General features: G+C 35.1%; 1 protein-coding gene and 1 pseudogene across 11 annotated transcripts in view; one reads left to right on the top strand and one right to left on the bottom strand.

Annotated features, from left to right (window-relative positions):
* JMJD1C (jumonji domain containing 1C) overlaps positions 1-17,026 on the bottom strand; it is a 355,043-nt gene that overhangs the window by 230,025 nt on the left and 107,992 nt on the right. For 5 of the 10 annotated variants that reach the window (XM_079136380.1, XM_079136379.1, XM_079136372.1 and 2 more), the window contains one exon: positions 5,402-5,449. The exons of 3 other annotated variants lie outside the window; for them this stretch is intronic. In XM_079136380.1, coding sequence (XP_078992506.1) covers positions 5,402-5,419 — 18 coding nt within the window. In that variant the 5' untranslated portion in view covers positions 5,420-5,449. Of the gene's footprint in view, positions 1-5,399; positions 5,450-17,026 lie in introns of those variants that run through there. 2 more of the 10 variants (XM_079136377.1, XM_079136373.1) reach the window with 2 other exon arrangements.
* LOC306659097 (proteasome maturation protein-like) lies at positions 5,457-7,549 on the top strand (annotated as a pseudogene). The gene has a single exon. The product of its transcript is annotated as a proteasome maturation protein-like (transcript).

Below are 17,026 nucleotides of genomic sequence, written 5' to 3'. Positions count from 1 at the left end.
CATCAAAAGTTGATTATGAGTAAATTTCTAAGATTGTTACTGGAATAAATCGTCTATTAAGCACAGTAATATAGTACCAGGTTTAAGACAGTAGGATTTAGTGTGGGTAGTTTCCCCTTTTACTTCTTCCTTTTCCTAGCAAATGTTTTGGGAAATGAGACTTTTCCCCCCTGAATTAAGTATGCTTCACTGTGACATCATTCTCTCTTCATTCACCAGATACCCCAAACTTGACACACAACCCCAAATGCATTCTTTTCTCATTGGAACTTAAAGTTTCAGTAAACTTATTTTTAACCACATCTAAAGAGCCTTCAATCTAAAGACTAATTTTTATAAGTTCATTAAACAGTTTTGAAAAAGCATTTGGCTTTTTCAAGCCAAATGGCAAAGTATCTGAGAATAGTTACAGGTTCTTATCCTACCTGACAATTTTCAGAGATGCTATACAGTATGAATAGTTAAAAAGCAACACTTTTTGCAATTTATAGGCACATTTGTCTTCAAAACCTGTTTCCCAAAATTGTGGACTCCTTGGTGTCTGTCGTCTTCCTTTGCCTACTAGATACCCTGCATACAGATATGACTTAGGAAAACAACACAGTTAGTACAGTCTGTCTTTCACTTTCTTTTTTTAACTTTTTTCCTACATGTATATAGGGTAATAATGTCCGTCTCATTTTACTGTCCTTCACATCCCCACCAACTCACCCCTCTCCTCACTGCCTTCTGCATAATCCTATGTTCCTTCTTTCTTCCCTACCCACCCCCCCACACACACTATTTATCAGCATCCCCTTATCAGAGAAAACATTCGGCTTTAGGGTTTTGGGATTGGCTTATTTCACTTAGCATGATATTCTCTAGTTCCATCCATTTACCTGCAAATGCCATAATTTCATTCTTCCTTATGGCTGAGTAATATTCCCTTGTGTATATGTACCACATTTTCTTTATCCATTCATCAACTGAAGGGCATCTAGGTTGGTTCCATAGTTAAGCTATTGAGAACTGAGCTGCTGTAAACATTGATACGGCTGCATCACTGCAGTATGCCAATTTTAAGTCCTTTGGGTATAAACCGAGGAGTGGGTTAGCTGGGCCAAATAATGGTTCCATTCCAAGTGTTCTGAGGAATCTCCATACTGCTTTCCAAAATGGTTGCGCCAATCTGCAGTTCCACCAGCAATGTATGAGTGTGTACCTTTTTCCCCACATCCTCGAAACACTTATTATTGCTTGTATTCTTGATAACTGCCATTCTGACTGGCATGAGATGAAATCTTAGAAGAGTTTTGATTTGCATTTCTCTAATTGCTAGAGATGATGAACACTTTTTCTATTGTTCATCAATTATATTTCTTCTGTGAACTGTCTGTTCAGTTCCTTATCCCATTTGTTGACTGGGTTTTTTTTTTTTTGGTGTTAAGTTCTTTGAGTTATTTATATATCCTGGAGATTAGTGCTCTATCTGAGGTGTGTGTGGTAAAGACTTTTCCCATTCTGTAGGCTCTCTTCAGGTTATTGATTCCTTTGATGATAAGAAGCTTTTTAATTTGAATCTATCCCATTTATCAATTCTTGATTTTACTTCTTGTGCTTTAAAAGTCTTGTTGAGGAAGTCAGGTCCTAAGCCGACAAGGTGAAGATTTTGGCCTACTTTTTCTTCTATAGGTGCAAGGTCTCTGTTCTAGTACCTACGTCTTTGATCCACTTTGAGTTGATTTTTGTGCAAGGTGAGAAACAGAGGTTTAATTTCATTTTGTGACATACTGACTCAAATTCTGATTTAGTATATTTTCCAAGTTATACATTTCACTCTAATCCCTGTTGAAGATAAACCCACATTCTGATTTAGTATATTTTCATTATAATTCAGTTCGAATGACTTCTGACTTTCCTTGTGATTTCTCCTTTGGCCAACAGATTATCTAGAAGTATATTGTTTAATATCTCAGTATCTTTTTCCTAGAGATAATACTGCTATTGATTCTAATTTAATTCCACTGTGGTTCAAGAACACATCCTTGTACTATTTCTATCCTTTTATTTACATTTGTTTTATGACCCAGTATATGGTCTCTCTCATGTGTACTCGAAAAGAATATGCACCATGAAGTTCTGTGGTAATGTTCTATTAATATCTGTTATGCTCTGAATGTTTGTATCCCTGTAAAACTGAAAATGTTGAAATTTAATCACTATTATAAAGGTATTAGGAGATGGGGGACTTTGGGAGATGATTGACAACTAAAGGCAGAACCCCATAAATGAAGATTACTGTCCTTATTTTAAAAAAGGCCTCAGAGGGTTTCCTGGCTTCTTCAATCACATGATAACATTCCAGAAAGATGCTAGCTATAAACTAGAAAGTGGGCCTTCATCAGACACCAGATCTTGATCCATAATTTTGACAAGTAAATCTGTTGTATATAAGCTATTTCAGTTTTAAGGTATTTTGATAGCAACTAGAAGAACTAAGACAATATCAAATAAATCAAAGTGAGTGACAAGATTTTTCAAATCCTCAACATCTTTGCTCATTTGTTATGGTTTGTTTTAGCAACTCCTGAAAAGGGGTGGTGTTAAAAAGTCTTCAACTATAAAATCTTGCTTCATGCATTTTGAAGCTGTGCTATTAGATGCATATATATGTGATTGTTATGTCAATCTTAAACTGTTCCACTTTTCTCTGATATTTTCTTGAGTATTTTATAGCCATAGTACATATGTGCCTATTATTATTTTTTTAATTTTTTTTTTTTTTTTTTTTAGTTGTAGGTGAACACAATACCTCTATTTTTATGTTATTTCTCTGGATCGAATCCAGGGCCTTATGCGTGGTAGGTGAGTCACAACCCTAGCCCCCTATTATTTTACCTGGTTATATATGTTTCCATTTATTCAGTGTAACTTTTTCTCATTTTTTTATTAGTGCATTGTATCATTCACTTTAAATCTGGTGAATTTCTGATGAACCACATACAGTTGGACCTTACTTTTTTAAAAAAATCAACTCTGACAATCTCTGCCAGATCTGGAGATTTTAGCATGTTTAACTGTATAGTTCAAGACTAACAGTAATTACACTAAATGGTAATAGTGTAATTATTAGTGTGGCTTAATCTATCAATTTAATTAAGTGTTCTTTGCCTCTTTTTTCACTGTTCCTTTCTGCCTTCTTTTGTATTAACTGAATATTTTTTAGAATTGTATTTTAATTTATATAATTATGTTCTACTAGTCACATAAAAAAAAAAAAGAAATGAGTGAAATTGACTTTAAAATATATTTTATTTAAGTCAACAAACAGCTGTGCTCCCCAAGTGCAGGTTCACTTTCCGTGGTTTCACAGTTACCTATGGTCAACTGTGGTTCAAAAATATTACATAGAAAATTCCAGAAGTTAACTCAAAAGTTTTAATTTCATACCATTTTGAGTATTATGATGAAACTCTGCATCATCCCTTTCCATCATGAACTATCCCTTCATCCAGTGTTTCCACCCTGTATATGCTACCCATCCATTAGTAGCCATCTAGGTTAACAGACGGTCATGGCATGACATTACTTGACTACAGAGTTGGGTACTATCTCTGTTTTCAGATATCTACTGGAAGTCTTGGAACATATATCCTATAGATAATGGGGAACTACTCTACCCTTATGTGTTCTGAATTCCATCCAATGTGGCTTTTATTCCTCATACATTATAGTTTTCCTCTCCAGAATTTCAATTTCAATTGATGTTTTAAAAATATCTTTATAGATCTTGACTTCCAAAGTTCAGTCCTTCTTTTAACTTTTTGGAACATGGAGAATATAGTCACTCTCTGTTTAATGTCCATGTCTACTAATTCTATCATTTATGTTCTTCTGGGTTGTTTTTTTTTTGTTTTGTTTTGTTTTGTTTTTTTTTGGGGGGGTATCAGATCCTGCCTCTCCCCATTATGGGGTTATTTTCCTGCTTCTGTAGTTGCTTGGTAATTTTTACCTTAATGTTACAAATCTTTTTACTTTTTTGGGGTTTTTTTTTTCCCCCCCTTTCCTTTCCCCTGAGAAGCAGTCAAGTTGCTTAGAAACGGTTTGATCCTTTTGAGTCACATTTTCAAGACTTTTTAGATGTAACTTGAGCAAATTTTAGTCTAGTGCTAATTTTTTCTTCTCATTATAAACTCTTCTAAGTACTCTCTCAATGTCCTGTAAATTATAAGGTTAATCACAATGACTACTGGGAACAAGAACTATTCCAAACTCAAGTGAGCTTTGGGAATATTCCTCTATTATCCTTTGAGTTCTTTCTTTCTTACACATTTGGGCAACTTCTTAAAGCACATAGGCTTAGATCAGGACTTAGAGGAAAACCCCTATGGAGAACTTTCTCTTTCTTTCTAACTTGTTACTGTCAACTTTCTTCCTAACTTGTTACTGGGTCCTGCCAACTCTATAACCATGGCCTCCATAGACTCCCAGCTTTAACTACTCAACTTAGACAGCTGGCTAAATATGGTTTTCCCCTTCCAAAAAAAAAACAGAGTCCTTGTTATTTAACAGTAACACTTTGTAAGGATCACTATGATACAGTTAGTTCTTGCTTTCAAGAGCAAACAGGCTGCAAAAATAAACAATCCTTATATAAGGATAGTAATTCTTATACAAATATTACCATCATACAACTTTTCAAATTTAAGTTATAAAAATACATGTATTTACATTTTCTCATTTCATCATTTTTATCATGAACTTCTCAGTTCAATCCAATAAATAAGTATTTTTTACAGAGAGAGCTCTATGACCCAGAAAGATTATATGTTTAATCCAATATTACATAGTCAACATATGGTAGGATCCAGTACTCAAGCCTGAGTCTACTTTTATACCACACACATCTCCAAAAGGAAACACTCGTTTATAATATGGATAGGAAATAACAAAGCCAAAGTTATAGATTTTAATTATACAGATGTGAATAATTCTAACAGGAAACGGGAGGTGATATTCCCTATAAAATATGAACCCTAATAATAAAACTGAGATATTATCAATGAAATTGATTTTCTGGTGTGATTTATTTGGAACTTATTAAATATTGGTGGACTAAAGAAATGAAAAGGATGAGTGAATGACACAATATGGGTAACAGTTTTCTGATATCAGATTTTTAAAAGGACATATAAATGATGGAAGGAGGGAAATGTAAAAAAGAATGCTTACAAATTAATATAAATCTTCTAAGAATATTGTCAGAATAAACTAAATTTCATAAATCACACAAGGTAAAACCATACAGATCCACTGGCTGCATAAATGTAAGAGGATGAACTAAGAAGAAACAAGAATATTACATGGGAAAGATGATGCAATATTAACAGATGCAGAGAGAATAAAGAACTACTCACACCTCCTGCTTTGCATCCATCTTCTCCACCAAGGAGAAATGAGTAGAAAACTGGAAAAGGTAAAGAAACATAGTTAAAAAGTAAATGAAATTGAAATGAGAAAAGAAGACAGCAAGGGAATACCTAGACACTTTCTAAATTGGATTTTGTCTACAAAATCTAAACAATCAAAGGCCTGAATTAGGCATGCACTTTCACTATGTTTAAAAACAGCAGAGGAAATAAAAATAATTTCTAAAATGTATTTTTTTTGGAAACAGGAGATGTTTTTCTTTTTCTTTTCTGATACTAGCGATGGAACCCAGGGTCTTGCACCTGTTAGGCAAGTACTCTACCACTGAGGTATACCCCCAGTCCATTTTATTTTATTTTATTTTGAGTCAGGGTCTCACTAAATTGCCCAGGCAGGCCTCAAATTGATCATCCTCCCTGCCACAGCCTCTTGAGTAACTAAAACTGCAGGCATGTGCCACCATGCCCAACTGAAAAAAATATTTTCTAGAAAATGCACATAAAAGAAACAGACAAGTTTTAAAGGCTCCTAGTGACCTATTAATATTGATCCTATCAAAAGTCCAAAAACCATTACTTGCATGGAAGCCTAAAAACATTAAGAAAAAGGTTATTCAAGAGTAAATTTAATTTTACTACAACAGATGCTAAATTTTCACTATTAATACATTTCTTCTTTTTAAGTAGGCTATTGTGAATTATATACTAGGTTTTTTTTTAAGAGTAAAATTTGTGGCGAAAGATTCTGAAAATATTGTAAGGAGTAAAGTGATAAAATGTAAGCTTTCATTAAAATAAAGTATCACTGGATACTCACAGCTGGATAAACAACCGTAACTCAACAATATTAACTAAAAACTAAAATAAAATGGAAAAACTTCTACTATATTCCACTGTCTCTATTTTATGCTTTACTCAAAATACTCAGATGATATAAAACACAGACTGTGAAATGAACATAGAACTAAGTTAACAATAATTATTAACATGTTAAATGATGAGGATTCCAAGATGTGACAGATTGGAAAATGGACAGAATTGACCATATTCAAATAACTGCAATAATAGTGATAGCTGGCTTAATGAATTAAATCTAATACTGTGGATGGGGCAAACTGTAAAACTACTCAATTTATAACAGAAGTCCCAGAAAGTTCAAAAATTAATTGTGGGTGAAAACTCACTGCAGTTTGCGTTAGCAGCAGCCAGACTCACTAATCTCTTCCTTACTTTAGCCTAGCAACACTTCTCTGATTTTGGTAGAAATTTACATCTTAGAAGGTTAACAGCAGTTCTCTGATTTCAGAAGCCTATTAAATCAGGTCAAAGGAAGAGATTACAACTGAAAGAGGAGGACTGGGTCAAAGTTTTCATAATGAAATGTGTCTAGGACAAGCCCCTCCCTCCACTCCCAGTCTTCTTTCTTCAATAGCAGAATCTTGAAAAGCCAAGCAAGAAATCTCTGGGAAATCTGACCAGTTTAAGCTAAAAGAGCTAAATACAAAAACATGGGGGGAGGGCCGGAAGCGGAAGTAAGCGGCAGGGCCAGCTGAAGGTAATGGGGCTGAGTAGGTAGGTGTTCCCTGAGCAGTGTGAAAATGAATGCCAGAGGACTTGGATCTCAACTAAAAGACAGTATTCCAGTTTCAGAACTTTCAGCAAGTGGGCTTTTGAAAGTCATGATCTTCTTTGGAAAGGTTTTTCTTGTGTGAAAAATGAACTTTTGCCCAGTCATCCTCTTGAATTATCAGAAAAAAATGTACAGCTCAACCAAGATAAAACGAATTTTTCTACACTAAGAAACATTCAAGGCCTATTTGATCCTCTAAAACTACAAATGGAATTTAAGGCAGTGCAGGAGGAGGTTCAGCATCTTCCATTTCTTTCAAGCTCAAATCCTTCTCTGGATATTTTGAATGGTAATGATGAGACTATTGGATTTGAAGATATTCTTAATGATTCATCTCAAAGTGAACTAATGGGCAAACCACATTTGATGGTGGAATATAAACTCGGTTTGCTGTAAGATAGTGTGCTTTTCATGAATCAGAGGGGCTGCATCTTATTATAGTAGTCATTTGTTATAATTTGATATATACAATATTAAAAGTACTGACACATGAGATTCTGCCTAAAAAGTATCCATGATTATTTGAAATTGTTGAGTCTTCAATTTATGACCATGTGACAGTTGAAAGCACTAAAGGAAGATGATTTTCAAGTTCCTAATTATATTAAAACCACAGCTTTGTCATTCAAAATTATTTTTCAGGAATATTATAAACTATCAACAGGTTATAATTCAACCTACTTTCAAGATATTCCATTAAGTTTAATATTTAAAAATAACGAGAATCAATATTTCAGTCTACCAACCTCACAGCAACATCTTTCAGAATAAACATTTGTAATTGATTTCAATGACAGCACCCAGATTGGGTACACTGATATTTAACATGAATCATTATAGTCTGTGAGAATATTTGTTATACTAATGGTATTTTAGAATTATGACTATTTGGTTTTTTTACGATGAAAAGTATAATTTCAAGGGTTTTGATTTTATCTTTAACTGAAAAATTAAATCAACCAGCAGATACAGATTAAACTTTTGTATTTTATGGATTTAATATGTGTGTGATATATGAGCAAGCAACACTGTTAAAGAAAGGTAAAACTCATTTTTATATATACTATGCATCCCTGAACAAATTTCATAATATTTGTTTTAAGCAAGTTTCACCATGATTCCTCTTTTTATAAAGTATTCTTTATGAACTTGTCATATAAAAATTAAAGATTTTTAGAACAAAAAAATCAGGTATTTCAAGGAAATGGCTTGATTTCAAACATTAAGTTTATAAACCTCACCCACATGCTTAGCATTCCCAATTTGCTTTATTATCGTTACCCTATTAAATATGAAGACAGAATTACCAGATAATTCATGTGAGAAATACATTAAATATTTTAAACAGAGAAACTAAAACTGTGCATAGAAAAAAATGTAACTGGAAGAAAACAAAGACTTTAAGGAAAGAAGGAAAACAAATGAAGAAAACTATTAATATTTTCTATGAAGTATGAGAAAAACACCATAACAGAAAAACCAGAAAAGTCATTATCAAAAAACGACTATTTTGGAGAACAAAAAGGGGTTTTAGGAAATTAAATGTTGATTTAAAAAATGAAAACCACAACAGAAGATTTAAAAAATGAAGTGGAAAAATTTTCCAAATAACTAGAATAAAAAGAATAAAGTAGAAAAAAGAAGGGGGACACAATGGCTCACTATTCCATTACAACATTTCAGAAAAGAAGAATGAATAAATAATGCAGAAGAATGAATCTTAGAAATATTGTGACATTTCCAAAGCAGACACAAGAAAAGATTCTCCATCTTCTTTCAAATAAAACAACAAAAAGGAGAACGTCATATTACTTTTTAAAAGTAATATCAGAATCTGGAAAACGCCTATCAATACCTGGAAAATTCTGAAGAAAAGTAATTTCCAATCTCTACTCCAAAACTCTATATCCAGTATCCAATCATGTCTCAGTTGAGTTTGAGGGTAGTGTAAAGGACATTGTTAGATTAACAAGACATAAAATAATAATAATCCTGGGGCTGGGGTTATAGCTCAATGGTAGAGCACTTGCCTAGCATGTCTGAGGTACTGGGTTCGATCCTCAGCTCCACATTAAATAAATAAATTAATTAATTAAGAGTATTGTGTCTGTCTACAACTTTAAAACGAAAGATCCTGGGGGCTGGGGAGATAGCTCAGTCAGTAGAGTGCTTGCCTTGTAAGCACAAGGCAATGGGTTCGATCCCCAGCACCCGCCCCCCCCCCACCAAAAAAAAAAAAAAAAGAGATCCTAAACCAGGAATAGTGGTGTATGCCTGTAATCTCAGTGACTCACAGAATGAGGCAAGATAGAAGTTCAAGACCAGTCTCAGCCATTCATGGGATTCCCTCAGCAACTTTGCAAGAACGTGTCTCAAAATAAAAAATAAGAAGGGCTGGGGATGTAGCTCAGTGGTAAACTGACCTTGGGTTCAATTCTCAATATAAAAAAGAAAAAAAAAAGTCCTAACAGACTATCTTCTCTAAATAACTACACAAAGATACACTCCACCAATACATGAGATAAATCAACAAATGGAACACAGGAAAACAGCGTAACAAAAGAAAGAGGCAAGGGATGATGATAAAATAAGATCAGAAGGGATTTGTAGAGCCAGTCCAAATAGAAAAATCACAGAAAAGATTTCATAAAGATAAAACTGAACAGGATACCTAATACACATACTGAATGTACTAAAAGGATCGTACATAACATTGGGAGTAGCTGATTAAAGCAATGACAAACAGAAAAGTAAATAAAGATGGAAGTACAAGGTAATTACTAACTCCAAGAAAAATAATTCCAAGAAATTAAAAAGTTAACATACATTAATTAGTTAACCAAAAACAATATTAATACAGTCATGATTAGGTAAACATTAGGTATCCATTTAAACCAAAACTATATATATTATTATGTATGGTGGAATGTAGATCTAATTTTTGCATTTTTATGTATTCTTATTTCAGAAATATATTTTTAAACTATTTGTAATGCCCACACATACATGTTAATTTCACAAATTATTTAGGTTCAATAAGAAGTATTATCAGTATTTCAAAACATGATCACAAGCCAGGCATGGTGGTACATGCCTGTAATCCCAAAGATTCAAGAGGTTAAGACAGGAGAATGGCAACTCTGAGGCCAGACTCAGCAACTTAGCAAGGCCCTAAATAACTTAGTAAGACCCTATCTCAAAATAAAAAATGAAAAGGGCTGGGGATGTAGTTCAGTGCTTAAGCACTGCTGGGAATCGCCAGTACCAAGCGGGAAGGGGCAGGGCATGATCACTTGTAATTGGAAGTTTATTACATACAAAAACTAATTTCCTAATTTCCATAAACAGAGATCTCTAGGAGGGATATAATCATGTCCAGGTTGATCTGTCACATAAACCTGGCACACAATACATAATCAATAAATACTGTTTGAATAAATGAAAAAAAAAATCAGATAAAGAAGTGTCTTTCCTTTGAAAACATTAATATTTTAGAGACCCTTTCCTAAATGCCCAGAGGCACTGTCAAGTATCAGAGAAACAAATGATCAGTAGATCTTGGGTATTCCTAATTTAAAACTTCGGCCATTTATGAATGGCCCCATATGACAATAAATTTCACCAAGGCACATATTAAATCATGTATTTTCATGACTCTTAGGCAGAGGAAACTGCATAGTTGGTGAATAAATTTGGTTCTGAATAACAAATATCCACAGCTCAACACATCTATGGATTTATCCTAAATCACAACTTTTCATAATCTCTACTTAGTCTAACATGAACTAATATTTGTAAAGTAACAAAATATAACCAAAATGGTTAACTCTAAAATGGTAGTGAGAAAATTAAGAGGGAGTGATGAGTAAAGAGCTGAACAAAAGTGAAGATTATCTGTGAATTTTCAGAACCACTGAAAATACCCAGTTGCCATATGAGAACTGGAAAATGGTCCATAATAACGACAAAGCCAGGACTAGACATCAGTCTGACTATTTTTTTTTTTTTTTTTTTTTTGCTACCAGAGATTGAACCCAGGTGCTCTTAACCACTGAGGTACAACCACAACCCTTTACCTTTTTTTAAATTTTGAGACAGGGTCTCACTAAGCTGCTTAGGGCCTTGCTAAAAGGGGTCTCAAACTTGAGATCATCCTGTCATAATCGCCCTCCCAAGCCACTGAGATTACAGGTGTGCGCCACCATGCCCTGCCTAACTTAGCTAACAATCTTTCCAATCTACCCTATTTTCCCTTTCGTGAGTTAACTTCTTTATTTTAAAGTAAAAATACACTGAGTCCAAACCAGTAATTTTATATAGGTTTTAATTACACAGTTTTTTGTATTTTATTGTGATACTAAGGCAACTTTGGTTTTTATCATACCCACTCCAGAGTATACTGACTACTCCCCATTACTTCTTTACAGGTTCAAACTACAGCAACCTAATGGGCAAATTGAGTAAAAAAGAGCTACATCTTCCAAAATGGAATAATTCCACGCATTTTTAGGTCCTAAGATAATCAACTTTCAATCAGGAAGCTATATAGTTCAACTATCACAACATTTAAGAGCATTAGCTACAGAGAAAGACAAGTAAATTGTTACTAATTAATACCACATTCCATTTTAAAATGTTTGTTTTGAAATTGTTAACTAAAATTTACAGCTCATTGTTTTGTACCAAGATCCTGCAGTAGGCCTAAAGGACCAGACCACAACAGAATGAAATCACTCATGTTAAGTGAACTTTAAACAGTCCCATTTTCAAAACAGAACAAAAATCGAAAAAACACCCAACAGAAGAGATTTACAGCATCCAACAGGAGGAACCCAGTCTACCCGAAACCAACATGAAGAACTTCCCACTGGTTTAAAATTTTCAAAGCAAGCAACTCTGAAAGACCGACTCTACTTTTTGGTCCTTATTCAGCCCTTTTCTGCCTATAAACCCAGCTCCTTTGGCTCAACTCTGTGGGGTGTTCTATTTCATAAATAGGATGCTACAAGATTCATGAAATGCTAATAGAAGCCAATTAGATTAAACTCAATTTGTTGAAATTCTGTTAAATTAACAGTATCAAATTGGTTATGTTGCTTTACTACTACCTGCTCAAAATAAAGACATGTTTTAGTTTGTTTGCTCAGGATGTATAATTGTCTTGTGACTTTAAGGTTGGGGAGATTTCAAGTTGTTCTTTCCCTTTCCTCTCAGAATACCTCTATTAGCTAGATGAGCTAAACACTATCATCAGCCATATCAACTAACCATTTTAACAGTTTAGAAGTGTTCCACTGCAAGGTGCACTATAAAACAATGTATCCAATTTCCAAAAATTCTTCGGTTTTTTTTTTTAACCTTTAAATTCTGAGAAGTGTACTTATACTCTTTATTTCCTACATAAAAATCCCTTTGGGGCGATCCAACACAGCGGACTAGAGGGTGACTGCATCTCCTGTCGCTCCAGAACCCAGAATTCAAGAAGGGGAGGCATTCAGAGAATCGGACTGACATACAGCCACGGCGTAAGTCTCCCCCAACAGGTGAAGCTCGCCTCGGGCGGCAGGCCTGGACAGGGGCGGCTTCTCAGAGCAGGGCAGGGCAGGGCAGCTAGTCTTCCCCAGGCAGCCCTGCTCCCTCTGCCGGTGGGCTCCTTCCACGGCCAGCTTCTCAGAGCAGGCCACCCAGTGAGAACCTATCTGCACAGAGCCAGCGGCAAGCTCCGGCCCACAGTCAACCTCTGGGACCAGGGCAGGGAAGGGCAGCGAGAGACTTCTGCAAGCAGCCCTGATCCCTCCAGCAGCAAGCTCCTTCCACAGCCAGCTTCTCAGAACAGACAGCCCACTGAGAGCCTTTCCCCACAGAGCCAGCTGCAAATCATGGAACCAATAGCGGGCTAGGGGCAGCTTTCTGCGGAAGCACTGCATTATCAAGTTCCTCCAAGACTCAGGCTACTGAAGGCTGGGAGGGGATATAATGGAAATCTACAGGGACACTATAAGCCAATAGAGGAAATCAGCAATATCTCAGAGTCCCACTGATATCTGACCAATATGAGAAAACAAGGGAAGAAAATGTCCCAAACAAACCTAGACACTATATCAATAAAACCCAATGACAGCACAGCAGAAGAAATGTCAGAAAGGGAGTTCAGGATGTACATACTTAAAACAATCAGGAAAGCAAACGAGGAGATGAAAGAGCAAATGCAGGCATTAAATGATCACACCAATCAAGAGTTAAAAGAGCAAATACGGAAAGGAAGAGATCATTTCAATAAAGAGTTTGAGATACTGGAAAAAAAAAAAAAACAGAAATCCTTCAAATGAAGGAAACAATAAACAAAGTTAAAAACTACATAGAAAGCATAGCCAATAGGATAGAACACCTGGAAGACAGAACCTCAGACATGGAAGACAAAATATTTAACCTTGAAAACAAAGTTGAACAAACAGAGAAGATGGTAAGAAATCATGAACAGAATCTACAAGAACTATGGGATATCATGAAAAGGCCAAATTTAAGAATGATTGGGATTGAGGAAGGCCTAGAGAAACACACCAAAGGAATGAACAATCTATTCAATGAAATAATATCAGAAAATTTCCCAAATCTGAAGATTGAAAAGGAAAACCAAGTACAAGAGGCTTATAGGACTCCAAATATACAAAATTACAACAGACCCACACCAAGGTACATTATTATGAAAATACCTAACAAACAAAATAAAGACAGAATTTTAAAGGCCGCGAGAGAAAAGAATCAAATTACATTCACGGAGAAACCAATAAGAATATCAGCAGATTTTTCAATCCAGACCCTAAAACCTAGAAGGGCCTGGAACAACATTTACCAAGCCCTGAAAGAAAACGGATGCCAACCAAGAATCTTATATCCAGCAAAACGTACTTTCAGATTTGACGATGAAATAAGATCCTTCCATGATAAACAAAAGCTAAAGGAATTTACAAAAAGAAAGCCGGCATTGCAGAACATTCTCAGCAAAATATTCCATGAGGAAGAGATGAAAAACAACGATGCAAATCAGCAACGGGAGGAACTAGCCTAAAGGAATAGCCAAATAAAGGGGAAACCAAACCATGTCAAAAAACAAAAATGAGTCAAATGACTGGGAATACAAATCAAATCACAATAATAACCCTGAATGTTAATGACCTGAACTCATCAATCAAAAGACATAGACTGGCAGAATGGATTAAAAAGAAAAATCCAATAATTTGCTGCCTGCAAGAGACTCATCTCATAGGAAGAGACACCTATAGAATAAAGGTGAAAGGATGGGACAAAACATACCATGCACACGGACACAGCAAAAAAGCTGGAGTATCCATCCTCATCTCAGATAATGTGGGCTTCAAACCAAAACTAGTCAGAAGGGATAAAGAAGGACATTACATACTGCTTAAGGGAAGCATAAATCAGCAAGACATAACAATCACAAATATCTATGCCCCGAACATTGGCTCATCCATGTACGTTAAACAAATCCTTCTCAATTCCAGAAATCAAATAGACCACAACACAATAATACTAGGCGATTTTAACACACCTCTCTCACCACTGGACAGATCCTCCAAACAAAAACTGAATAAAGAAACCATAGATCTCAATAACACAATCAACAATTTAGACTTAACTGCCTTATATAGAATATACCATCCAACAAAGAACGAATACACTTTCTTCTCAGCAGCACATGGATCCTTCTCTAAAATAGACCATATTTTATGCCACAAAGCTACTGTTAGCAAAGACAAGAAGGCAGAGATACTACCTTGTATTCTATCAGATCATAATGGGTTGAAATTAGAAATAAATGACAGAATAAAAAACAGAAACTTCTCCAATACTTGGAGATTAAATAATATACTATTATATGATGAATGGATAACAGAAGACATCAGAAGGGAAATAAAAAAATTCTTAGAAGTAAACGAGAACAAAGACACATCATACCAAAATCTCTGGGACACTATGAAAGCAGCACTGAGAGGAAGATTTATTTCATGGGGCGCATTCCACAAAAGAAGTAGAGAGCAACAAATAAATTACTTAACACTACATCTCAAAGCCCTAGAAAAAGAGCAGACCAACACCAAAAGTAGTAGAAGACAGGAAATAGTTAAAATCAGAGCCAAAATCAATGAAATTGAAACAAAAGAAACAATCGAAAAAATTAACAAAATAAACAGTTGGTTCTTTGAAAAAATAAACAAAATTGATAAACCCTTAGCCACACTAACAAAGAGAAAGAGGGAGAAAACTCGAATTATTAAAATTCGGAATGAACAAGGAAATATCACAACAGACACCAGTGAAATACAAAACATAATCAGAAGCTATTTTGAAAATCTATACTCCAACAAAACACAAAACCTCGAAGACATCAACAAGTTTCTAGAGACATATGAATTACCTAAACTGAAGGAGGAGGACATTCACAACTTAAATAAATCAATTTCAAGCAATGAAATAGAAGAGGTCATCAAAAGCCTACCAACAAAGAAAAGTCTGGGACCATATGGGTTCTCAGCCGAGTTCTACAAAACCTTTAAAGAAGAGCTCATTCCAATACTTCTCAAAGTATTCCATAAAATAGAAGAGGAGGGAACCCTCCCAAACTCATTCTATGAAGCCAGTATCACCCTGATACCTAAACCAGACAGACACGTCGAGGAAGGAAAATTTCAGGCCAATATCCTTAATGAACATCGACGCAAAAATTCTCAACAAAATTTTAGCAAATAGCATACAAAAATATATTAAAAAGATAGTGCACCACGATCAAGTGGGTTTTATCCCAGGGACGCAAGGTTGGTTCAACATCCGGAGATCAATGTCACTCACCATATCAACAGACTTAAAGTGAAGAATCACATGATTATTACGATAGATACAGAAAAAGCATTCAATAAAATACAGCATCCCTTCATGCTCAAAACACTAGAAAAAACTGGGAGAGTAGGAACATTCCTTCACATTGTAAAGGCCATCTACGTTAAGCCCATGGCCAATATCATTCTAAATGGTGAAAAACTGAAAGCATTCTCCCTAAAAACTGGAACAAGGCAGGGATGTCCTCTTTCACCACTTCTATTCAACATCATCCCTAAAACTCTACCTAGAGCAATTAGAGAGACCAAAGAAATTAAAGGGATACAAACTGGAAAAGAAGAACTCAAACTATCCCTGTTCACTGATGACATGATTATATATTTAGAGGAACCTGGAAATTCCACCAGAAAACTTTTAGAACTCATAAGTGAATTCAGTAAAGTAGCAGGTTACAAAATCAATGCTCATAAATTCAATGCATTTTTATCCATAAGTGATGAATCTTCAGAAAGAGAAGTTAGGAAAACTATCCCATTCACCATAGCATCGAAAAAAATAAAATATTTGGGAATCAATCTCACAAAAGAGGTGAAAGACCTCTACAATGAGAACTACAGAACTCTAAAGAAATTAAAGAAAACCTTAGAAGATGGAAAGATCTCCCATGTTCTTGGATAAGCAGAATTAATATTGTCAAAATGGCCATACTACCTAAAGTGCTATACAGATTCAATGCAATTCCAATTAAAATCCCAATGATGTACCTCACAGAAATAGAGCAAGCAATTATGAAATTCATCTGGAAGAATAAGAAACCCAGAATAGCTAAAGCAATTCTGAGTAGAAGGAGCGAAGCAGGGGGTATTGCAATACCAGATCTTCAACTCTACTACAAAGCGATAGTAACAAAAACGGTATGGTATTGGTACCAAAATAGACAGGTAGATCAATGGTACAGAATAGAGGAAATGGACACAAACCCAAATACAATTTTCTCATACTAGACAAAGGGGCCAAAAATATGCAATGGAGAAAAGACAGCCTCTTCAACAAATGGTGCTGGGAAAACTGGAAATCCATATGCAACAGAATGAAACTCAATCCCTATCTCTCACCCTGTACAAAACTC

Source organism: Sciurus vulgaris (genome assembly GCF_902686455.1).
Source record: "Sciurus vulgaris genome assembly, chromosome: 4".
NCBI classification, from domain to species: Eukaryota; Metazoa; Chordata; class Mammalia; order Rodentia; family Sciuridae; genus Sciurus; species Sciurus vulgaris.
The sequence above is the reverse complement of the archived record's forward strand: the minus strand, read 5'-3'. Positions and strand labels throughout refer to the sequence as shown.